Source organism: Megalops cyprinoides, chromosome 8 (genome assembly GCF_013368585.1).
Source record: "Megalops cyprinoides isolate fMegCyp1 chromosome 8, fMegCyp1.pri, whole genome shotgun sequence".
Classification (NCBI taxonomy): Eukaryota; Metazoa; Chordata; class Actinopteri; order Elopiformes; family Megalopidae; genus Megalops; species Megalops cyprinoides.
The window spans coordinates 39,176,488-39,202,821 of record NC_050590.1 but is presented as its reverse complement, the minus strand read 5'-3'; the positions used below and the strand labels follow the sequence as shown (position 1 = coordinate 39,202,821).

Genomic DNA, 26,334 nt, shown 5'->3' with positions numbered 1-26,334 from the left:
TAAAAAAGAGGAATAGGATCTATTTTTTGTCACTTGTCTCTAATTTACCTCTCACTTCTGGGTTTATCATGACAACATCAAGCATTAATCAACAATTAATAAACAGTTTTATTATAAGGTGAATCTTCATCAGTGTGCCTATGCTTCATCTAACACAGGGTTCGGCAACCTTTACTATCTAAAGAGCCATTTTTGCCAGAAAGAAAAAAAAAATCTGTCTGGAGCCGCAAAAAATAGCCTGTTTGAGCCCTTTAAATGCAGGTAGCCTACCACAGCCTATCAGTCTAAATTAGCCTATCAACATTGCTAATAGGTCTAAATGAGCATTCATTCATATGTTTTACCACAAGGTGCCTGGGGTAGGCTATTTATGATTATTTGGTACTTTAACTTTGCATTTCCTAAATATTTACAAACGTTGCGGCGCATGAGCGAAAGCCACCAGGCAGTAGCCTAACCAGTACCAATAGAAAATTGACCATTTTCGACAGTGTGTTTTATTGTGTTATCATCATGTAATCTTACATTTTATAATTTTTACATGATCTATCAGATGTATATTAAATAACCTCTGTCTACAGTAACGATTCTGTGCGCCTACAATTAAAAGGTAACATGTCCGATTCGGGGAAGACCATATGATTGTATGGGGAATCTGCAGGCTAGTAATGTTACCCAGAGTAGCAGTTTAGCCACATATCAACGGATCCCCAGTAGCCTAATAGTAATAGCGAAGAGTTGTGCTGTCAGGTGTAATATTAATAAAAAACGAAATCCCAATGTAAAGTTTTATGTTTTATCTAAGGCACTTAGATAATCAATAAGTTAATTTACCTCGAAACTAGCCAAGACGGTCGGTGACTGTTAAGTGCTGGCTGACACATGCATTCAGTCAGCTATCTTTATGGGGGAAAACCCGCGTTAAAATAAATCTCTAAAGTTACTCATGTGATCATGTTGGTGAGAATATATTTGGTAGTATGTGACTGCTACAATATATATATATATACCGACATTGTATAAACTTGGTAAAGTTATTTAATAACATTGAGAAAGTCGTGAATTTTGCATGTAAGTCTACGGGAGCCAAAGCCACTTTCTGCTACCAGCTTCTTCGTTTACCGTAGTGGGTGTTCGTGTGTTCATGCGTTATTTTATCGTTCTCGAAACGAATATCACGCGACAAATTTTGAACATTGGATAATGTAAGGATGACTTTAGGCCTACAACAATGATAGCAAAATGTAAAAAAAAAAAAAAAAATGTTATTCACTTCCATATTTTTTGACAAAGCTACGCGTAGAGCCACTAGAGAGGGGCTAAAGAGCCGCTCGGGAGCCGCGGGTTGCCGACACCTGATCTAACACAAAAAATTCAAGAATTCTGTGGTTCTTAAATTTAATAAGTATACATTGAAGGCTTGTTATTATTGGTTATTGGTTATTATAAATCTGGTTATTATTTCAACACAATCATGATAATGCAATAAAGTATATGACAATAAAACAATATAATGTAATGCCAACATGGGTGTGTTTCACTAATTGATGGGATCAGTTGCTAGACTGTTAAGAAGAGGCAGCACAGATATTTATAACTAAGTCTATTTGATTGTTACTATAGTTATATTTACTGTAATTGTGTTTGGCAAGCAATGAAATTAAAGCTAAAATCTTTAAACAATATGTCAAAATCGAAAACAACACTAAGGAGCATAAGCAAGCTATTTAAACTGTGATGACACGCTGTCTACAATTGCGGAATAAAAAAACACTTGGTTAGTAAGTTAACTAGCCCACTCTTAAAACATTTTCTAAACCCTCTAGGACTTTGCAAGTATATGCAGCAGAAACTATTCCAAAATAAAATCAAGCTTTGAATTTGTAAGCTTCGTAGCAGATCTTCTATTTAATATCCAAACAGTGGTACTTTTGTTAATAATTTAAAAGCAAGAAGACTTAGAGCTAGACAGATCAGCTCTCTTTGGGAAGTTTTGGAAAATAAGGCCTCATGAGCCCCATAAAAGTTGGACTTTCCGTATGCTGCCACCAACCAAAGACTTGAATTTCTACTGCAAGCCACTCAGGTTCAGGTGTAACTGTGTCATAAACCAGCAGTGACCAGGAGCCCGTAGTGGTTGGATAGAATGGCCTCGTTCTGCTGGGATAGCAGCGACTATGTGGGCAGGGCCTGCTGCTGGCTGCAAGAGTACTGGAGTGTACCCTCTGCATTTCAGTGCTAATTTCAGTGGCTGCTGTGGCAAAGGTGAGCTGTGCCTGTGTTGATATCACCTTAGTTTGCAGTATCTAGGCCAGTCATATTCCACTTTAGGAAAAGATGTGATAAATAGATACCAGTCATCTAGATTATTATGTGGGCATATATGCAACATTGAAAACAGTACGATTAATTTGTCAATTAGAAGTGCCATGTCACGCCATGCCATGCCATGTGCGCATGTCGTTTCTTTCATTTGGAAAATATTAGAAAAAAGTTTGAGTGTCTGTTTCTCAAACCAGGTGTGGGAACAGCAGTTTCATAAAATCTTGTTCCCTCAAATGGACTTCTGCGCCACTTAGCCCTTTGCCTCTCCCTCCCATTCACGGATCAGATTCCTTCTCTGTCTCCTTGGCTGGTGTGTAAGAAGAGGACTGAATGGGGCCTTCTCTGCTACCTCCCCTGCTGTATAAAAATGCACTAAAGACCTGCAGTAGGGGACAAAGTAGTAGGACTGTACAAAAAATTGTCAGTATGAACCACAGTGCAACACCACTGTGTTAAAGATAGGTGGAGTGCAGCACAATGTGAATGATAACTGTGGGACACTGTGAACTGTGACAATGCATTATATTTGTGTTAATTAGAGTCATTAGTCAGTGCTTTCTCTCTCTCTCTCTTTTTCTTTCATACACACATACAGCTGCAGCCCTCCCCACCTGTCCAATCAGAGCACAGTCCAGTGCACCTCCTTCTCTAGATCAGACTTTGAACTTACATAGTGATAGGGAGAAGAGAGAGAAGGATGGGCAGAGGCAGGCTGAGGAGCAAAGGTGTAGACAGGTATGTTACCCCCCCATCATGCAGATAGCTTTCTACCTATCCTTTCATTTCTCCATCCCTCCCACAGGGTTCAGGTCTCTGTCCTTCTGGATCTAAGAGCCATTCTCTGCATAACCTCTTCACAATCTTTCCACAGTTACACATACCCTTTTTGTAGTGTAGACTTTTTGTGGACTTTGAAGTGCGTAGTCTTCACTTTCTGTGGGTAAGCTTGATTTCAGCAGTACTTTTAATGTTTAGAGCATGGGGTTCATGACAAGAAGGTTGTGTGCTCAAATGCTAGGTGCTGATTGATTTTACACCCTGAAGCAGTAGGCTCTGCCTCCAAGGTTTCACTGTAAATCCAGCAGAAACAGGGTTCAGAGTTTATAAGCGGTACACTTTTCTTCTGAGGTTTCAGTGTAAATCCAGCTGAAAAAGGGATCAGAGTTCATAAGCAGTGTTCACAGGTAGATAAATAAAGGAAGCATGAACTCCCTTGGTAATATATCTGACTATCTGATCTTTTGTTAAGGTGCAGTAGTACTAGGTAAAGCTGCACTTTACAGGAGTGAACTAGGAGGATGTTACAGTAAATACACTGAGTATGCAAAGAGGGACATCATTTAAATAGCGTGGAACTTCACCCCAGGAGCTTCGGTGAATGAGGAGAGTCAGGAGGTAACCAAAGACAATGTCAATCAGTAACCAAGGTTTATTAGAACATATGCATATGGAGAGTAGATACAGTACTCTCAAGCTACAGAGGTGTGGACCATGAGTCTACCTTACTGTCTTCTGCAGAGCACCTTTATTCTCTGAAATTCCCCCACCCCCTCGCCTGCCTAACTCATCTTATGTTGACCAAACAATTGCCCCAGAGCCATGTTAATTTACTATCTATTCAGTCACTGTGACAAAAGAAAAGGTGCTGCTAAAAATTTATGTATATGTATTAGTATCTGTTGAGACAAAACATGTTATTCAGTTACTTATAGTGTAATATGTGTGTGTATGTGTGTGTGTGGACAGAAAGCAAAATGATTCAGAAGGTACATTTAAGTTAAGATATTTTACTGGGCTACATAAATCTTACAGATGCTATGGAAAGGCACTAGAAGAAGTATAACAATAGTGCTGTTAGCAGTGCTGTGTGGTGGTCGTCTGACCTTGGCCAGTGATACCATAGATGAGAGTTTGTGTTGTGGTTGATTCCTACCAAAAGTCATAGAAAGTTTCACAACAACAAGCTCTCTGGAAGTGATCTGTCAGCACAAGAGAGTGGGCATACGGTAACTAATCTGGGGTCAGAAGGGTGGAACTACACATAACAAGCAAACCAATGTCAGGAGGGTGGGACTTCACTCAGTATCAGTCCAATGTGAGGAGGGTGGGAGAACAGTCAGAAATCATTCCATTTTCAGGAGGGTGGGACATCTGAACATAAAGCAACAGTATAAAGCAGTATTGATTTAAAGATTGCTTCAGCCCCATCATTTTAATGAAAACCAGATTAAAAATTTAACTATTAGAACCACTTGACTGCAACCTCATGTCCACCTCAAATAGCTGTTTACAGTTTTTCAAAAACATTTTTGTATTTGAACACACATTATTTTCATTGGTTCAGTTGCACTTTATCCATCCATGTACCATAAAATTACTGTCACTAATACAACTGCTGTCTAGAAATACTGGGAAAACCTTTAAACTCAATTATGATTTTTTCATGCCAGCATTCCTGCGCTCCACGGCCCTACTCTGTAATTGGCACTGTGCAGGGATGGTAGTGAAATATTTTTGGTCCATATTTCTCATGCCTCAGCAACTGAATGTAGTATCAGAAAGAAAATCATCAGCATCAACAAGGAATGCAGATTTTGGTACAGGATGAACAATCCACCCCATCCTTTCCTTCCTAAAATATAGGGGGAACCACATACAAGAATAAATTTTATCCATCAAAAATTAATTTTAATTTTAATTAATTTAATTAAAAGGCAAGCTTGCAAATCTTTTTACTGGTTAGCTTTTAATAATGTAAATAAGAAGCATTTTTTTATTTTTACAAAGCAAGTGTACTTACATTGTTTTGAATATCTATCTGTAATTTGAGGAGATTTATTTAACTATGTACATGTTAATAATTCTGAACATTAATAAATTACTAAATCCAATGCCCTCTAAATGCATTAATGTCTCTGGATGAATAGAAACAAGCTTCGTTTATACAGAATACCAAAGGACAGCACAACACAAACTCATAGCCTACTTGACAGCCCAAATGTTCTGGTTGCCTGTTCTGAAAGAATATAGTCATATGGGAGTTAAGTACAAGAAATTGTAACTAGTCTTACACATTCAAGTAATTACGTGTAACGTTAATTAATTTTACATTAATTCACCATAATGTTACCTTAACTAATATGAGGAAAAAGTGAATTTGGTACTGGCTGGCAAGCTGGCCAGCCATGTCAGCTTGCCATATACTATGGGTATGTTTACTTATGTTGAAGGTTAAAAATGGCACTGCTTTGTGACAGCAATAATATGATATAATTGGTGTCTCATTAGTGTGAGTGCCAGGAAAGCTTAGGTAGCACAGGCCAATTTTGGGCAACATCATGAAAACATTTACCCAGCTACTGTATGTACAGTTCTCTGTCAGGATATATATAAGTTGTTGGTCTAGTTCACAGCAGCCCATTTCCTGTACTAGTAAGTCTTGTGTCATTGCTGCTGGCTGGACATCGGCTCACTCTCAAGCAGGAGTCAGAAATTCTCTGCAAAATCATGGTATTTAACAGCCTGTATATAGCTGCAGAAAACATAGCTTTAGGCATCTAGCAACAATACACTTTTAGTTTTTCTTTGGTGTACGTGCTTAGTTTCTCAACTACATACTCATATGTATGGCAGGCCACTTTTGTGAGCCACTGACCCACTGATTGGACAGCAGTGAGTATGGGTCTGGCATCTCCATGCCATTTCTGACAGTGAGTTTGTTCGCGTCGCTTTCAGTCTTGTGTGAATAAAGAATTAAAGTAATTGGAGTAGATGTCCTGATGATGCATGAGACTGTTACTGAAACTTTATGTGCCAGTTCTTGAAATTGAAAATAAGATGCTTGGAGTTTGCTGTCCTTCATAACTAGGGTCTTTGCATTAACTTGAACTGTTTTTCACAACCAGTGCATCCAGCTACTGTGGATATTTGTAAATACTGAAAGGGCTCTATAGAATAGAATGTTTTGTTAGATGTTCTTATCACATTCTATTAGATGGGAAAAGGTTAATCTCATTCTATACACCCCTGCTCTCCATGTTACAAGAAAGGAATAAAGTCCATTACTGGTAAATAACAAGACTTTGCTCTCTGCAATGATAATTGGAATACACAAAGCAGTTTGTAAGTTGTACTGAAAGCTGAACATTTAGACAGTACCCTTCTGGGGAACCTAATTTTGCGGGAAAACCAAATGGATATGCTGCCGATCTCCTGTGTTGGTTTCAATACAGTCATTCAGCTTAGTCAACAGTTACAGAAATTGTCTGCAATGTAGTGGAAGAGAAGGACCTTTCACAGCGAATGAATGATTAATTTCTGTAATGACAGCTAGCTAATGATCACAATGCCTATATGTGTATATGATGTTTGCAACATAGAACTGTGTTCAAGTGCTTGTTAGTCTTGAAATCAGGTTGTGCCAGCAGGTTGCCAGCAGGTTGTACCTCGTAACTAGAGTTGTTAAGATGAACTTCATTTATTGTGGAGTTCGCTTGTTTTTTCATAAATGTCTAAAGTACTGTAATTCCAATAAAACTGAGTTTTAATCTGTACCTTATTGTAGCAATATTATATGTGCTTGCTTTCTTGAGATGCAAGAGTGGTACACAGTATTTGCTGTAACTCCCAAGGGCTGTTTCTTTCCTATTGTCATACATTTATGAGTTTTGTGGTAACTGTTGGTAGACAAACCAAAGCCCACATAAATTCCTTCCCTTTTGCCTTTTAAGCTTACTCTATGCTTTTCACTTAGATGATGAAGTTAACTTAATACTCAGTATTCTTGATACTAACTTTTTAAATTTCTGTAGCTGTTGACCGAAACCTCAAATTATGCTGAGACTTGCTTCTTGTTCAGGGGAGAGAGGTACATGTTTCGCAAGCTTGAGGCAGCTATACAGAAAACTGCAGGTCTCTGTGCAGGTTATGAAACAGCAGCTCTTTGTGCACACAGACCGACTATCACACAGTAATAGTGTCTGAGTCTGTGGGAAACATGAAGTGTCTGAATGGCATTTAGACACACTTTTTGACTGAGGAGAGACCCACACACATACATGTTGACAGGCAGGACAAAGGCACTCTGCCCAAATCAGACAGGTCCTCAAATGCACTATACCCAAAACACCACCCCACACTTTCTGAGACAAACAGTGTCTAACACCCAGCAGTACAGACAGACACACACAGTGCTGTATAAACAGCCAGTCATACATTCATACACAGACAGTGCAGAGATTGAAATACTCTGGGATTAGAGTTTTATAATCCAGCAGTGATGAGGGAGAAGGTCAGAGTAATCAGATTTGTGTGAGACCCCGCTGTTGCAGCCTGCAACATAGCACTGTGCTACTCTGGCTATAAATAGAACCCACTTATACTTTTTCACACTGACTTTAGCATTAGCAGCTAGCACTCTTCCACATTGACATGGGTATTAGCAGCTACCACTCTTCCACATTGACGATGTTATTAGCTGGTAACACTTTTCCACACTGACTTTAGCATTAGCAGCTACCACTTTTCATATTGACTTTATCATTAGCAGCTGACCATGTTTTCACATTGACTTTAGCATTAGCTGGCTCCACTTTTCCACAATGATTTTAGTGTTAGCAGCTACTACTCTTCTACATTGACATTGGCATTAGTTACTAGCACTTTTCCACACTGACTTTAGCCTTGGTGGCTACTTTGGCTGTCCTCAATGGAAGGGAAATTGTGTGGACATAAAATGGTCAATGGATTTGCATTTAGAGTTGAACTGGTAAGGGTTACACACCAGTAAAATTACATTTAGCTAAATGTATTATGATTAAGCGGGTTATATCTTTCACCAACTATACACAAGGAATTTGTTTTCTATTATTTTTAAAGACACTGTAAAGACGGTGTGCACTCTTTCTGCTAGGAATGAAAAGCCCTCTTGTTTGTAGAAGCCCTGAAAACACACAAACACATACCACATGTGGCTACTGTTCATTAGGGAGAGAAATATTTAAGATTACACTAAAGATATTTTGTTACTCAGGAGTAAAGAGGTATAAAGGAAGAGGCATAAGGCATGCAGAGAGAAATCTTGAAAAAGACTGACCTTTGATTCAGCCCCCCAAAAGTCTGCTTGTTTCTTAGTTTCTTTCTTTTTTCCCCCTCCTCTAAAAGAATATTCTCCATGTTTTTAACATTTAGCCTTTATGACTGAAGCTGAAAGGGACAGAGACAGTTAGAGATAACTAAAACACCCCCAGTCACACAGCACAAGAAGAATTATGTGCTATTACTGCTGTCTCTCTCGCCCTGCAACACAGAAACCCTCCGTCTCTCCTAGAAGTCATAATATTGCTCCCACCCCCCTTTTCCTCATGTACAACTACACAGAATATGTCTCATTAAATCCCCCCCAAACCCAGGTGAGATCACCAGTCCCTGCAGTAAGATACTAATTACAGAAGTGTAAAAAGGCCAGACAGCTCAGGAGGTGTGTGTGTGTGTGTGTGTGCGCGTGCGCGTGCGCAAATGTGATGTATCATTCCATTACCATTCAGTGTATTTTAAGTAGGTATCTCTAGAAGGGGTTGTTATCATCTCAGTCAGTTTCCTTAACCAAGTCAAAATGACACAAGGTGGAGGAAACGGTCCTCCATGGATGTCATTTGATCCTGTCAAATTTCTTTGACAGGAAACATCAAACAGCTATTTGTTGTTTGTGGTCTTGCTGGCAGTCCACCTTTTTTATTGCAAGATAAACAACAACCTTCCTACCCCAGAACTGACTGCCTAAAAAAAAACAAAACCGAGAAGAGGGAAAAAAAAAAAGTGGATCGAGGACAGCATGGTCCTGCCTAAAAACCTTGAGTACTACACCCCTATACATATACTCAAACATTTATATATGGACAGGGCGGGATGATGGAGGTTACTGTCTTCCGGACAATGTTAGAGTGCGTTTATTCATAGTGAGTGACTGAATGCAAGAAAAGTATGATAATAAGGGTTCCCAAACAGAGTAAAATTTGTCTGATCCTCTGATTATGTATTTAATTTTCTCCAAATGTAAGAAGAGCATCATATCCTGGAGCCATTATGCTTCAGTAGGAAGACCACATGAGTTCCAGTGCAACAGAATTTTTCTGCGGGCTAATAATGATGTAAATGCAATGATGTCATGTTGTTTTTGAGTCAAGCTCACATCTCCACCTGGAATGCCAAATATGGCAATTTCAGCACATGGTTCTATAACCACATCAAGCACTTTAGAAAGTGTGTCAGATACAGTGGACCACTACCCTGACAATTTAAGACATGACCAGAACATATGTGTCATCTCAGCTACATCTGTATGACATCTTATACACCTTTTACATTAGGGTAGAATGTGGATATTTAGCTCTACTCAGATGTAAGCGGTGTAAGGCCTTAAACTGAATTAGACCTAGTCGTGCACAAGAGGTGCAGTTGTTCACTCTTTCAATGTATCAGTTCATACTTCATTTGAAATCTCAATTCTGAGTTCTTTTTCCCAGCTGGTTTTGGTCTTGTCTAATACTATCAGTGTTTCCCACAGGTCTGAAATATACTTGTGTTGGTAGCTGGCGGACAGGGCCGGCATTACCTGCCAGCAAAAAAATGGTCTACTACATGTGACAAACAACAAATATGTGTGACCTTTAACACAATATTTTGATTTATTGAATATTTCTATTAATTTCACATAATATATTTCACAGATCCTCCCCTCCACCTACCCACATGGGAAGAGTAAGACAAAGTAAAAAAAAAATTAAGAATAAAACACTCTTTAGTGTGTACAAAGATGGCACTGTTTGTCAGAGCACTTAATCTTTCTTATATTTAGCCAGGACAACTTTGCTGCATGTTAGGCAATGGTCAAATTGCGTGAATACACTCTTGAGTCTTGAAGCTACCAACGCAGCATAGTTGCCGCTTTCTTTCATAGAACTGGAAGCTGCTACCAAAGTCAGGGTTCATGACTGGTGTTGGAGTGTTAACGCAAGACTCAGCATAGGCTTCACGTGCCGCTCAGTATACTCCACATGACAAGCGTCCTAAGCCGTTTTCACATATGAACTCCGGACAAAGTGCGGAGAATCAGGTCCGCAACTTGGCTGGAATTGCCCTTTCACATATGTAGCACGCAACAGGAGATCGTCCATGACAGACGAGTTCTCACCTACAGGAAATACTCCAGTTTGGTTTAGGTGAGGGGCGGCGCCTGGGTAGAGCGTGCAAGAGGCAGGACATGATGCAAAAAGTACGCTGCAGAAGTCGCAGTGGCTGTATTCGAAACCGCGTACTGTGTACTGCGTACTACACAAGTATATACTGTATACTGCATGCTATTTTTCAGTGTAGTACCCTGTATGCGACCATTAATGATTACATTTGTAGTATGTTACATTGTCACTTTAAATCATTGCGAGTTTAGAAACATACAGATTTCCTTGTGGTATTTTCCAGTTAGACGCCACTTGTACTCTCACGAGTGAAAAGTATTGACGAGTTCACGAAAAGAATTTGCGAGTTGAAGTATTTTCAGTTTTTTTCTTTTCAATGTCTTACCTTTCGGTGGTACGGGTACAGAGGTGGAGAAGGCGAACATAGCTATTGTACTTTTGGATAGCCTATAAAAAAAAATCACACATAGCCATCCAAATGGTGCTACCGGTACACATAATTTATTGTTAATTATACATTTATTATTAACAATAAGGTAAGTTTTTGTTGTTCACTATGTAATGTTAGGTCACCAGTTCACCTATCTTACTATAACTATCACTATTACTTAGTTATAGGTTAGCTAGCTACTAACCAGATAATAAACTACTAACCAACGTTATTAATCATCATAAGAGACAAGTTTTGGCAGTATAGCTATAGCTAACTATCTCTTTATTGATCATTGGACTCAAAATAGCATTTATTTGGACATATCCACAATGTCAATGAAACAGTGGAAAGCAATGTACAGGCTCACGGAAAAGAGTACAAGGCAGATGTTTGTATTCTTCCGGTTTCGCGCCAGTCACAAACGTCATCAACACGCTCATTCGCTCGCAATGGATTCTCCGGAACGTCGCCTGCTCTATTCACACATGGGCTCACTCCGACATGAGTCGGACTTTGTACTAGGGAGCTGGCAGAACGAAGTTCGTCCCATGTCCAGTCCGACTGATTTGGAAATTATCACATACAGCTCCTCCGGCTAAGGGCCGGATACGTTCCGGCATCTAGTGCATGTGTGAAAGGGGCTCCAGATATGTAATCACGGAAGCGCTGTTTTAAAAAGTAGAGACCGGGAGAAATAAGGCAAAGACAGAACCTCAAGTATTTACTATCTCAACAACTTCGCTGAACATGTGGCAATTGCTTTGATAGTTCGCCGAAGGAGGAAAAGAGCCCGTAGAATGTGAGTTCACGAAACGTTGCTGTCTCGGGATCTTCAATGTTTACAATGTTTCAGATGTTTTAGTTTTACCCATAATTTGTTGTTAAAAGGTAGACATTCAAATTTGATGATTGAGAGACAACTTCCAGATGAGCGAACACTCTTTTAAATATATCTTCCAGATCTGTCGGCATAAATCACATAGACGTCTCTGAGATGTATGTGAGTGTGCTTACAGGGATACTAATACACTACATTTACATTTATTCATTTAGCAGACGCTTTTATCAAAAGCGACGTACAAAGTGCATGGGCAACAACACTAGCTAGCTATCGAGTTTTTTGTAGCTCTGCAACGTTAATACTATAAGCCATGCATCGGTTTTTTTTTTTAACGAGGTCATGGTACCACTTCGAAGTGGTGTCATACAACTCTGAAAAGCCTGACACACACAGTATAAGCTTCTCCAGTTTGTCCTCAATTTTGGCTTTGATTGGATCTTTAAATTCAATGTTTATATTTCGGGCTGGTGTTGCACCGCCCATGTTCCAGTACGTCACACTGTAAAAACATTGTTACACTTGGAAAGGTCAGCGCAGAGCACTAGAAATAATCGATTGCAGATGGGCGTCGTTCTCTCGGTACGGATCAAAAATAAAAATTAAAAAAATGCTAAAATGGGTTGCCAAATACACTTGGGCGGGCCGTTTGATTATACCTGTGCGGCCCACCCAAAGTAAAGTCTATGCGTGGCAAACACTGACTATATTGTCTTGACATAATTATTGAATAAATACGTGATATAACACCTTTTAGACTGAAGGGTATTTCTAGGAGAGGTTCTGCTGGGGACCTTATTGGGAGGCTAGGGACAAACTTGAAAGTAAGCAGAATAAATCTGTCTGGCAAAGATTATACTTGGAGCATAAATCAGTGAAATTGGAAAAGATGCAGAGGTCAACAAATGTTAGGATGTGCTTTTTCTGCGTAGGTAGAGTCTAGGTTAGCTGGGAGGAAATTATGATTATTGCTTATTGGGCTTTGAATAAAAGGTGTTTTATTGAAGCTAAAATTAGGGGTCAACTGCTTATCGGCCTGGCCGATTATCAGATCCGATATTCAGCATTTTTACAATTATTGGAATCGTTTTTTTTTTCGATTGCCGATAACATAAATTAACTTAAAAATGCGCTACTTTGGCTCTGATGCAGCCACCTCTCTCCCCTCCCCTCTCTCTCTCTCTGTCTGTAGTGACCACTCTCAAGCAGTGGTCTCAAGCAGTGTCCCGCCCACAGCACTATCTGATTGGTTACACATCACGAGTAATAGCCTATCAACACTGAAGGCTACTGTGCCACAGACAGGCACAGAGGAACACATTTGCAGACTGGAGCAGCTCCAGTGAGTGGAGCTGTGTTTCGAAGGTAAGGCAGCAGATATTGCTGAAGTTGCAATAAACATCAGAATCCTCTACACCCAAGTTGCGCTTACATCACAATCTTGTAATCTATTTCTATGATGACAAGCGTGCCCAGTTTCCCAGTTGCACTGAAAATGCCCGAATAATGCACTTTGTTGCAGTGATATGCAGTTAACTATAACGAGATAATAGAGTTTATTTATGTCGAAATAGCTGTATCTTTGAGTAAAAGTTGGTGCAGTGCAACTGGGACTTATTTTAGCTACATATTGCTAACGTAACATTACTCGCCCGTGTGAGTTGGTGTTTTTGCATGTTATAGGTAGCCGATGGTCATAATAATGTAAGCTAATGTTGGGTCTCATAGAGCAAACTTGAATGCAATAGCGAACATCAATGAGTTCATTTGGTGATCCACAATTTAGCCAGCTGACTGGCTGAGCACACTGAGCAACTCTGCTTTCTGCACCACAGTCTGGTGCTGCTGAATAGGGACTACTAATTGAGATTCAAATTTCAGTACAAATTTAAGTTTTACTAATTTTATTTATTCTTACTTTATTTACTTTATAAAACTTTGGGGAGCTATTTTGTTTATTTATCTATTTATATATTAAACTTTTCAGTTAACTTTATAAGAAATGCTGCTGGGACACATCCCTGCAACTTTTTGTTTTAAAGATAATGTTGAAAAATTCTCTTTTAATTAAACATATTCTTAAAGGCATTTCAACAAAGTTTTGTGTTGGAGTTCATGTTATTCTAAATTTTGACGCCAAGATTTTCATTTTTACTGCAAATGTATTATCGGTTCCAAATATCGGTTATCGGTCTCCTTGATTACTAATAATTGGTATCGGTATTGGCCCTGAAAAAAAAAAACCTATATCGGTCGACCCATAGTGAAAATGTTTACACAGCTGAGTCCAAATTTTTAGAGTAGAAACAACAACAGGATTGGATGTGTACTAGGGATGTAACGATATATTGAAATTCGCGATATCACGATAAAAAAATGTCTCGATACCGTCATGTGTCGAAAATCTGCCAGGATATTACATGGTTATTTCGCTAGTATAGCTATGTTCTACTATCTCTCGTTGAAAATTGTATTGTTTTTGTTTTGCAATTGTACCAGAGGAGGTTTGTTCCTTAGGGCGGTCGGGAGATGCACCACCAAAGGGGGAAAGGGAGGGAATTTTTTTACCACGTTCTATCACAGTGTTCTGTTCTGTGACTGTTCTAGACAGTTTGTCCTGCCTCTGAATATCATAGTCCAATCAGTGTCAAGTCGTGTTCTGTAGAGTACCACCCCTTTCGGGCAATTTCAGTCTGGCTGAAAATCACCCAGATCACTCTGATAGACTCTCATGTTAAGGCAATTTAAACTTTTAGGTAAAGTTTTGATAGGCAGGCTGAATGTGACTAGGGCTTTGAGAGAGGTTGCTGTACATGATCTTGGCTCTGCCTCACACCAATCTGTATCTGGAGATTGCATCCAGTAAACAATTTTTTGTGTATTTGCTGCCCAGTAGTAGTATATAAAATTAGGGAGGGCCAAGCCTACTTGTACTCTTTGCCTTTGGAGATACCCTTTACGAATCCTAGGAAATCTTCCATCCTATGAATCCCAAGATTAATTTGTCTACCTGACTGAAAAAAAAGATTTTGATAAAAAAAGGAGGGAGACACTGACATAGGTATAAAAACCTTGGTAAAATGTTCAAAGGGCAGATCCTCCTGATGTTGTAGAGGGAGAATCTGCAGGACCGGGTCACCGCCACAATGTGGCATGAGAAGGTTAACTGGTCATCCAGGGTCACACCCAGGTTTTTGGCTGACCTGGAGGGGGTCACCACAGAACCTTCAATGGTGATTGGAGCGTTGATCATTGGGGAGTTCTTTGCTGGAAAAAAGAGAAGCTCATTCTTCTCTAGATTGAGCTTAAGATGTTTAGCGGACATCCAGGAGGCAATGTTGGCTAGGCAGGCTGCAATGCGTGGCTGGACCTGAGAGTCGGAAGGGGAGAAAGAGAAGAACAACTGTGTGTCATCTGCGTAGCAGTGGTAGGAAAGACTGTGGGCAGAGATTACCTGTCCAAGTGATTTAGTGTGAAGGGAGAAAAGGAGTGGGCCAAGTACGGAACCTTGTGGGACGCCGGTCTGGAAAGGGCGGGGGCAGGAGGCTGATTCCCTCCAAGATACCTGATAGGAACGGTCAGACAGGTAGGATTCAAACCATGTGAGTGCAGATCCTGAGAAGCCCATCCCAGCAAGGGATGAGAGAAGAATCTGGTGGTTCACAGTGTCGAACGCTGCAGGGAGGTCAAGTAGTATGAGGACAGAGCTGAGTGACTTTGTTCTGGCCAAGTGAAGCGCTTCTGTGACTGCAAGGAGGGCAGTCTCAGTGGAGTGGCTGGCTTTGAATCCCGAATGGTTCGAATCCAGGAGGTTATTCCAGAGGAGATAGGGAGAAAGTTGGTTATAGACTGCATGTTCAAGAGTTTTAGAGAGAAATGGTAGAAGAGATACTAGACGGTAGCTTCTGACATCAGCTGGATTTAAAGTGGGTTTCTTTAGCAGTGGCAAGACCCGTGCCCTCTTAAGAACAGAGAGAACTATACCAGTAGACAGGGAGCTGTTGATTAAGGAAGAAATAAAGGGAAGAATGTCCTCAGAGATGCACTGAAAGAGAGAAGAAGGGATAGGATCAAGAGGACAGTGGGACGGTGGGATTTTATTAGTTGTAGAACATCAGAGTGAGTTAGGGGGGAGAAGGAGAAGGTAGTAGGAATGACAGTGGGTGTGGGATCGGAAATGGGAGGAGGCGAGGGAAAGGAGTCGCAGATGTCTTTTACCTTCTTCTCAAAGAAGGAGACAAAGTTGTCAGCAGAAAGGGATGAGGGAGAAGGAGGGGAGAGGAGGGAGGAGAATGTAGAGAAAAGTTTGCGAGGGTTAGAGGAGGCAGAGTGGATCCTGGAGTGGAAGAAGGCAGACTTAGCAGAGGATAGGGTAGATGAGAATGAAATGAGAAGAGAGTGGAAATGGGATAGGTCATCTGGAGATTTTGATTTCCGCCATCTCCTTTCAGCCGCTCGAAGTTTGGCTCTGTCTACATGAATGCAGTCAGCCAGGGACTGGGTGGGGACAGGTGAGCTGGTTTGGTAACAGGGGGACAGAGGGTGTCCAGGGAGGGGAACAGTGCAGAGAAGACAGTAGAGGATTTCTCCTCAACAGAGAGAAATGAGAAGGATTCAGCAGAAGGGAGAGAAGAACACGCAGCAGAAGAGAAAGCACTTGAGGAGAGCATGCGAAGGTTGAGTCAAGCTCACACTAATGGGGTGGGAGGATATGAGCGGGAGGGAGAAGGATAGGAAGTAGTGATCAGAGGTGTGGAGAGGTGTGACCGTGAGATCAGGAGCAGGGCAGCCTCTTGTGAAGATAAGGTCCAGCTGGTTGCCAGCCTTGTGTGTTGGTGGGGACTCCACTAGGGTGAAGTCAAAGGACTGGAGGAGGGGGAGGAGACCAGCAGATTGAGTGGAGTTCAGCAGAAGATTGAAGTCCCCAAGCAGCAAGATGGGAGCGCTGTCCTCAGGGAAGGAGCTGAGGAGGGTGTCCAGTTCATCTAGAAACGACTGCAGAGGCCTGGTGGACGATAGAGAACAGTCATGTGCAGTTTACAAGGGGAAGAAATAGTAACAGTGTGAAATTCAAAAGAGGTGGGGGAGATGGAAGGGAGGGAGGCGAAACGGAAACTCCACAAGGGGGAGATCAGGAAACCAGTTCCTCCACCCCTTCCTGAGGGTCTGGGGGAGTGGGAGAAGGTGAAGGCAGAGGAGAGGGCAGCGGGGGTGGCGATGTTCTCCGGTGTGATCCACGTCTCAGTGAGAGCTAGGAAGTGCAGGGACAGCATGGAAGCCTGAGCAGAGATGAAGTCGGCCTTCTGTACTGCCGACTGGCAGTTTCAGAGGCCACCGGAAATGACAACAGTAATATCTGTAGAACGAGGCGAATGAATAAGGTTAGACAGGTTACGACTGCAAGGTTGCCGTCTGCAAAGATTGGGAGGGGAGATTCGGACAGGAATGGGTAGATGACACATGATTAGTGTATGTGTGGGAGTCTGTGTGTATTTTCACATCAGCATTGAACAGTGAAACTGGATGGTATGAACTGTGTAGCGAAGGGCGAGAGCAGTCACCCTACCCAGCCTCGAACCCAGTTCTACAGGGTACCAACCATGCAACTTTGACCATGACGTCAAAGAGCTAGGCTCGTTGGTATGGCAGTCAGAGTGCATTCTCAACTGTAGTGATGGCACTCTGTCACACTGCCCTCCCCTTCGGGAAACGCGCCCATGTGCTTCACGCACCAAGGCGTTCCTCACGCATTCCCCTGCCATACTTCTCCCATCCCAGGGTGCCCCACTCATCAGTGCTTCACCCATCTCTGGGGTCCCTCACACCAGGGTCAACCTAACCTGGGGGTTCCTCATACGGCTCACACACTGGGCACGCCTCCGATGGCCTCGTGGCTAGTCATCCCACTCTGATACCATTTGTAACAAAGGGCGAGAGCAGTCTACGGGGTCTACAGGGTACTAACCATGCGACTTTGACCACGACGCCAAAGAGCCAGACTGCTCTTGCTCTTCGCTACAAACTGCATTCAGATGCATTACATTACAGTATTGGCATTTAGCAGACGCTCTTATCCATTCATCCCAACTGTGCTCAGACTGTTTAATAATATCATTGGGCAATAAGCCCCATCACTCAGTAAATCAATACTATGGTGTAGTTCTCAATTTTCTACTTCACTGATTATATATAGGTTGCACTCAGTGCTCATTTCTGCATTGTATTTTTTAACTTTTAACGTACATATATTTTACTATTTTATTGATATTCTATTTTTATTATTTTGATTATTCTATTTTTTAACTTATTGCACATTGCCACTTTGCCTTTCTACCTCTGTCTTAATGCTGCTGTGACATGTGAATTTCCCCGCTGTGGGATCAATAAAGTTCTATCTATGTATCTTATCTTATCTTATGCAGAGCAACTTACATAGATTACACTTTTGTAAATTCTGAAATTTTTTTAATAGAATTCAGTAGGAAAGTCGTCAGGTCCCGGGCCTTTCCACTCTGCATTGCAGAAATTGCATGGGAGATTTCCTCACGTCGGAAGCGTTGGTCGATCTTCTCTTTTTGGTCAGGGGAGATAGTAGGAACCTCTATTTTATCAAAGAAATCTGTCAGCAGCAACTGGTCCTTAAGTGACTCTGACTTATACAAGTTGGAGTAATAATTTTTGAAAATTTCATTAATCTTATGAGGATTCATTGTTAGTTCCCTTGATGTATCCTGAATTCATCCAGATGGGTTGTGAAACAGATTTAGATTTAAGCTGGTGAGCTAAAATCGACCAGCCTTTTCCCCATGTTCATAAAATAAGCCTTTTGACTCTAGAATGAGTTGCTCTGTCTGAATTTGAAATTAAGTTATACTGAGTCTGAAGAGCGATTCTTTCCTTATAGAGTTCAGGAGTAGGAGATGTGGAATACAGGCGATCTATTTCAAGTATAGAATTAATACGCTGTTGCTGTTTTTTCTTTCTCTCTCTATTAAGATGAGTCTTGTATGATATAATTTCCCCCCATGCGAAGTATTGAGACTTTTTAAGCAACTGTCTAGAATTTATACCCATTTGAACAAAATAACTTTTCAACATTAATTTTGAGACCTTTGCAAATTGATTGGCACATAGATCTGGTGTTATCTGACGTAGCAACTATTCCTTCGCAATTTAGATATAGCATACCCCTAAGGCAATGCATTGGAAATTTTACATCAGTTGAAGTTACAGTTTTTTAAGTTTAGATTTTTAAGTATAGTTTTCATATATTACAAATTGGGTTAAAAATGGACATGTTGAAGTGCTTGTAAGCAAAATTGGAAAAGTGGCGGAATAATAATAATAATTATCCAAGCAAAAACAAGAGGGTTCCAGCACCTTTGGTGCTTGGACCCCTAAAAATCTGGCGTACCCATGATTTCTTTAAAGTGATCTGAATTACGTAGATCTGTTTCTTGGAGAAATGCTACATCAGTTGTCAAATGTTTAAGGTGAGTGAATATTCTGGCCAGTTTCACAGGACCATTTAGTCCTTTTAGTCCAAGAAGTAAATCTAATGGCTGTTTTACACCATTGGGTATAGTTTTAACCTTTTGCTAGAGCAGTGGGGTACCCTGTGCTTGACACACTGATTTCCTGTGTCAGACCAAAGGTTTAGCAGTGTGTTATCTGCCCAAGGAAATGGAGGGACACTGGAGGTTACAGTTCTTTACAATGTTATCCATTTATACAGCTGGATATTTACTGAGGCAATTTTGGGTCAAGTACTTTGCCCAAGGGTACAACAGCAGTGTCCCAGCGGGGATAGAGCCGGCAACGAGGTTATGAGTCCTGCTCCTTAACCACTATGCTACACTGCCACCGTTATATAAATACAGATTTAAATAAAGTTAAATGAATGTATCCTCATAGTTTGGGGTGTCTTTGTGTTGTTGTGGTGTAGGGCTCGGTTGGAAACTGTGATGATTTATTGATGAATAAGCTCCTTTATCGATGTATATGAATCAGTCTTTGGGTTGTCAGGCTTTGCTTCAAGGATTCCCCTGGCCACTCGTCTCTCCATTGTGTATTTATATTGTGCTGTCTAGCACTGGCCTTAGATCATGCTACTTTTTGCATATAATGGCTTGTTTTTATAATGGGGTAGTTATAATGGGTTTTTTATAATGGGGTACAGAAATTATGTAAAATGTAAACGTAAAGTAGCAAAAAATGCTGAACGTATCCAGTGATCCAGGTGAAGGGGAGCTGTGATACTGGTGCTACCTAGTATCTGTGCCTACCTGTTAAGGCACAGGTAAAATTGAAAACTTTGGTTTCAGTCTTCCCCCTGGAAGGGTCGCTCATCCTGTTCATATCCCTTCTTTACTCTAGCCCCCAAGTGGTGGAATGAGCTCCCCAAAGCTGTCACAACAGTGGCATAACTCTCCATTTCTTGGCGCAGACTGAAAACCCACTTGTTCAAACTACAGGCTACCTGTTTAGATTATGACCTCTGCCATTTCCAATACAGATTCAGAATCTGTATGGCTACACCTACACGCCTAAACTATTGAATGTACCTTTGTAAGTCGCTCTGTGTAATAGCATCTGCCAAATGAATAAATGTACATGTATGAGTGTTATAGCTGTGCTCCTGCAGTAGGGATAGCTTTGAACCTTATACAGTGTCTAATGAGGTAATCTCTCTGATTCTGTGGAAACAGTCATTTTTAAGTATAATTTTAGGTAGAAAAACTTTGGTGTTTTTTCATTGGGAATAACATTCTTTCATTTTTTTCTTTTAAAGTGGACATGAAACACTAGATTAGTTAGCATAATTTACAAGATGGATTCCCACTCTAAAAATCCTTATAGTTTTAACACTGTCAGTGAAACTGGATTAAAAATAATAATAAAATAAAATAATAAGTAATCTAAGTTACATTTTTGAAACAAGCGTAGCGCCATCTTGTTTTAGTGTAGAACGTGACGTCATGAGGTTGGTTGTCTTGGTCTTTCTACACTAGTTCACATTAGCTAACTAGTGACAGCACTGACAATCACTGACTCAATGGAAAATAAGAAAAGCCAAACTAAAAAGCGACGGGTCACTTTTGTATTGCCCCTGGATGCAGCAATGAATTTTACAGAGTCAAAAACCAAAGAAAGATTGTCCACTTTCATACTTTGCCTCTAAAGTGGCAAGCAGTTCTTTATCGTTGACTAGCTGCACTGAAACAAAAGAATCCCCCAGTTAGCCGTGATGCTAGGATTTGTAGCGAGCACTTTGTAAACGCGGACGATGTGGACGAGAGTCAGGCGTATTGGTGGGTCACTGGACCAACAAGCTGAAGTCTGCTCCCTGTGTTTGACTCTTATAAGATTGGGTGTACAGACCGTCCGACCCAGTCTAATAGCAAAGAAGTAGCTGTGCGCCGTAAGGAAAGGGCCCAACGGCACGCCCATCTGGCAGAGCAGAAAGAGGTACGACCAGGATTATGTTACGTCTTTTCCCGTCAAAGCACAGCCATCTAGTTTACAAGATAATGAATAGATAATATGTAAGGGATAATGTACAACGAGCCGGTCATTATTGCGAAATAAACCCCGACAGGGTGATGCAGGACCCCGACACAAAGCTGTACATTATCAGCTTATTACACGGCTACTTACTAAAGAAATCAATAATTTGACACAAAATATTGATTTAAAAATTATTTTATTGATTTTTTTTTTATTACCTTTCTCTCGAACAACAAGCAAGTGTCTCTCGAAATTCTACGTACCACCACCACAACTGCTGTCTTCCTTGGTTGACTTTCCAACTAACCAACCTCATGACATAGTCAGTGACACAACGGCAATATGGCGGCAAGCCAGAGCGAAAGAATAAGTTAGTACCAAACATAAATCTATTATAATTTAACGTGTAATCGTTTAAAATCTAAAATTTTCTCAAAATAAATTCCAACACACTTAATTCTGTACAAAACTCGTCAAAATTAGGCTGTTTCATGTCCACTTTAAGGGACAATCTCAAAATAAAATGGAAGATGTGGTTCATAGAAAGCAGGGAATCTTCAATGTCCTGTCGTCACCAGCACAATGTGTGCTGTGGTGATGGGGATGGTGGTTACTATGACACTGAATCACTAGGGATGGTGGTTACCATGGTACTGGCACATTAGGGATTGTGCATGTGATTGTCTGCCCTGGCTGTGTGGTTGAGCTCTGCAGTGGAGGATGAGTATGGGTCCACGTTCAGACTTTGTTACAAACCCACACATTTCACCCTTCCCTGTGAACTCACACACACACACACACACACACACACACACACGTGTGCGCATGCATCCCCTCCTAAATGATATTGTGCCCCAGTATTCAAGATTCAAGCACACACACACCCAAATTCTGCCTTGCACACATGCATGCCACACATATACACATACATGCATGTGTAATAATGTACAAATAAAAGCATAAACACATGATTGTACCTTTTGTCAAGATGCAGCTGAGTGTCTTATTATCACCATTTTTATTATTACGATTTTGCTAATTTGTTGAGGCACATGTGCGACTCCTGTAGTAATCTCTGTAAAATAGAATTGGACAAAAGGAGTGTGGGAGGAGAGAGGCATATAATAATAAGCCACAGTGTAACTGATATAGCATAAACTGGTGAAAGGGAAGAAGAGGAACAGAGGGGAAGAAGAGAGGCCAGAGAAACACTCCATGGAGGAAAGAAGAAGTGAGAACAGAGGGGGAGGGCAAAAGGGAGACAGATGGTCAGAGAGAGGGAGTGTTTGACAAGCTGAGTTGCTCATCTTGTTTAAGAAGGATTCCCAACAAGGCCTTGTCTGAACCCTCCAACTAAAAACGGTGTTCTGCATAATACATGCTGGTGCCAATTGAACATATTTAGATTTCAGCTGCAGAAAGGCCAAGTAAAGTTCAGATATGTCAAGGAAAAGAGAGAGAGGTGGGAGGGTGGTTTGGAGGCAGTGGGATTGTGACATTGGTGCAAAAGGAGGTGGAAAGTGAGGAAGTAGGAAAGGACCTCTTAACCTGTCAGCATTGTGCCCAGCCCACCCTCAGCTGGTCATAGAATGGGGCTGATGTTAATGCAATTCTGATGCAACTTTGGCTTGATAGCCAACTGTCCTTCTCTCAGGGGGTGAGAGAAGGGGTGTAGATTCTTTTTGTACAACATCAGAAGGATCTGCCACTACATCACTATGTATTCTATACAGCTCTTGGTTCAGGCCCTGGTCGTCTCACGCCTGGACTACTGTAACACCTGTGCAGTTAAACCTCTACAACTAATCCAGAATGCAGCTGCAACACTTGTCTACAATGTCCCTAAATGTATTCAAGTCACTCCACTCCTCACCTCACTTTGTTGGCTCACATCAAATTCATAACTTTGGTGTTGACATACAGGACAGTGGGACAACCCCCTCATACTTACAACTGGTCTTAAAACCTTATGTACCGCCAAGATCACAACCCTCTTTAACCACGGGGCCACTGACTGTCCCAAATCCCACAGGGTTGCTCCTCTCAGTTATGATCCCTGTCTGTACTGGTCCCTCAGTGGTGGAGTGGACTTCCCACAGGCGTCAAAACAGTGGAATCACTAGCCATCTTCCAAAGCAGACTAAAGACCCACCTCTTCAGACTGCATCTAGGTTCCAACTCCGCCCCCCTAACATCTGCTACTTGTGTTACATGTACTACTTGCTGTTTATTTCATGTGTAGTATCACAGGGCGTTTTGGATTCTGTAATGTAGTGATTGTGATGTGTGGTAGTTTTTGAGTTTTTGGCTTCCCTTCGTTTCTAGGCTGTCTAGTCAGGTTCACACATGTTAAGATATGGTAGGGCTTGAATAGTGTTATGCTCACACTCACTGGTCTGGGAGTGCTGTTAGCCTGATCTGACACTGCTGCTTATTCAGCTTGAATGGTTATACTTCTGTGCTTTTGTGCTGGAAATCGCTCTGGATAAATGCGCCTGCTGAATAAATGTGCATATGACAGTATTATGAGTGCTAATGCTGTTGTTTTAACAATTTGCTATCATATTTGATTCCCCTCATTATTAACTTGCTTAAAAACAGTAGAAAGTATAATAGTGTTTAATTAGTCATTTTCCTGCTGTTGAGCTATCATTTTAGATCTGTCACTTTAGAAATCCAAGACTGGACGTCTCTGCACTGAAGCAATTAGACCAGTAGAGAGTGGTTTTTAAACCTTTTGATACCAGCTTAGCACTGTCAGGTTCACTGCAGTTAGTTCACTGCACTATAGTTATGACTATAATTACTGTGGAACCGTCCTTTGAAGAGACAGCTCATATTGCCAAATAACTGCATGCCATTGCTGTCAAAAAGGAGCTCTGGAATGGACTTTGGGAACTGGATTTGAACAAAGTGGCAACCTTGTTGCCTGAGTACAGCTATTTTAGGGATATATTTCTGGAGATGGGAGTGACAGAGAGGGAGGATTCATGCACCTATTTATGGAGTTATCGAGAAAACAGTAGGGAGACAGTGACTATTCTGCTGAAGTTCATGATTTATCACTTTTTTCACTCTTTTTATCTGTTTCAGATACCACAAACCACACGTGGCTGCTGACAAAGACTGAATGACGCAGTAGCAGACTCATTGGCTGACACACTAATACAGTGACCAACTAACACACTGACTGAAAAAGACCCTAATACATTGACAAAGGCACTGACACCTCAACCGACTAACAAACTGACACACTGACTGACGAACATACTAGCACAGCAACAGACTGACACATTGCCATACAGAAAAATCTGACTGACCTGAGGATCCTGCATAAATGGCTGATAAACAGATCAGGTAAGTCCATCTGAAGAAACAGTGGAATGGTAGGGGGAAGTATTGAGAGGGAGGGGTAGAGAGGGGGAAGAGTAGAGAATGGGAGAGAGGAGAAATAGGGAAAAGTCAGGGCAGAGTAAAGAAACAGGGAGAGGAATGAGAGAGGGAAGATTATAGAGGGAAGGAGAGGAGTAGAGAGGATTGGAAGAGTAGAGAGACCGGGAGAGTAGAGAAATGGGGGAAATAATGATAGGGGAAAGATTAGAAGGAGTGGGAAGAGTAGAGAGAAGGAGAATAGAAATTAGAGAATAGGGAAATGGAAGAGTAGGGGGAAGTAGAGAAATTGGAGGTCAAAAAGGAGCGGTAGAGTAGAGGTAGAGGGAAAGAGTAAAGGGGGAGAGTAGAGGGGTAGGAGTAGAGAGAGAGGGGTAAGAGGAGAGAGAGGAGGAAGAGCAGAGAGAGGGGAAGAGTAGAGAGAGGAGAGTAGATGGACAAGAGTAGAGACAGTGGTGGTATAAGTAGAAGGGTGGGAGTCTGTCAGTTTGTTTGCATATTTACATGAATATTGCTTTGGCAGTACTGTACATTTGTATGGTCATACCAATAAAGCTTGTTTGAATTTGCATTTGAGAGGGGAGAGGACAGGAGGGTGAAGAGTGGAGATAGAGGGGAAAGAGTAGAGGGTGGGAGTAGAGAGAGAGAGACAGAAGAATAGAGGAAGAAAAGCAGAGAGAAGAGATAGAGGGGGAAGAGTGCGGGGGGAGTAGACAGAGAAGGAAGAGTAGAGAGAATGGAAAAGGAGTGAGAAGGGAAAGTAGAGAGAGGGGAAAGAGTAGGGTGAATAGAGAGAGGGGGTGAAGAGTAAAGAGAGTAGGGGATAGTGTTCTGGATATTAACGCTGTAATTATTTATTTTCCCTTTTTTTTTTCCTCCCAAAATTGTGATGTGACATTTTGTGATGACATTTTGTGTAGCCAATGCATTGTAATATGTCGCCACTGCATATTAAAAGCAAATATTAAATAGAGTACTGTGCCATCAACAGAAACAGTAAACTATTTTATTTTCCCTTCTGCTCCATTCTCTTCTCTCTCTCTGCCTGTTTCTCCTTTCTCATCTCTCTTTCTCTGTTTTTCTGTCTCTCTGGGTCTCTTTGTTCTCTTCTCCTTTTATTGCTCTCTCTGTCACACTCTCCCTATCATTCTGACTCTGTCCCAGTTTGCCTGCCAAGTTGATCAATGGTGGGATCGCAGGGCTAATAGGGGTAACCTGTGTATTTCCCATTGACCTGGCCAAGACCCGCCTCCAGAACCAGCAAAATGGATCCCGCCTCTACACCAGCATGTATGTATATGTATTAATTGTCATCACTCATCTACATCAGCACATGCTGTACACATATGTATTTATCGCCAACTTGTCTCTATACCAGTACCTACATATATGTATTAATTCCCACCAGCATGTAAGTACATGTACTAACCCCCTTCCAACCTGTGCACAAGCAGGGCATCTTGTGTGTGCTACAAACTGGCTTCTCTTGGCTCAATTGTAAGTGGCTGTAAAGGGAAAAAGCTAGTCCAACCTGTTACAACCCACCCGTTTCCACAATCCTACCTGTACTCTACCAGGCATGTGGAGTGTGGTGCGGTGTAATAGAACAGAGGTTTTCAGCCTTTTTGGGGCTAAAGCACATCAAA

The 26,334-nt window shown here is 41.3% G+C and overlaps 1 protein-coding gene across 3 annotated transcripts in view; it reads left to right on the top strand.

Annotated features, from left to right (window-relative positions):
* Positions 1–26,334, top strand: part of LOC118781729 (mitochondrial glutamate carrier 1-like) — a 92,124-nt gene that overhangs the window by 32,390 nt on the left and 33,400 nt on the right. Inside the window, exons 2-4 of one of the 3 annotated variants that reach the window (XM_036534747.1) lie at positions 12,984–13,156; positions 24,392–24,655; positions 25,853–25,978. In XM_036534747.1, the coding sequence (XP_036390640.1) occupies positions 24,636–24,655; positions 25,853–25,978 (146 nt within the window). In that variant the 5' untranslated portion in view covers positions 12,984–13,156; positions 24,392–24,635. Of the gene's footprint in view, positions 1–3,006; positions 3,061–12,983; positions 13,157–24,391; positions 24,656–25,852; positions 25,979–26,334 lie in introns of those variants that run through there. The other 2 variants (XM_036534748.1, XM_036534746.1) reach the window with 2 other exon arrangements.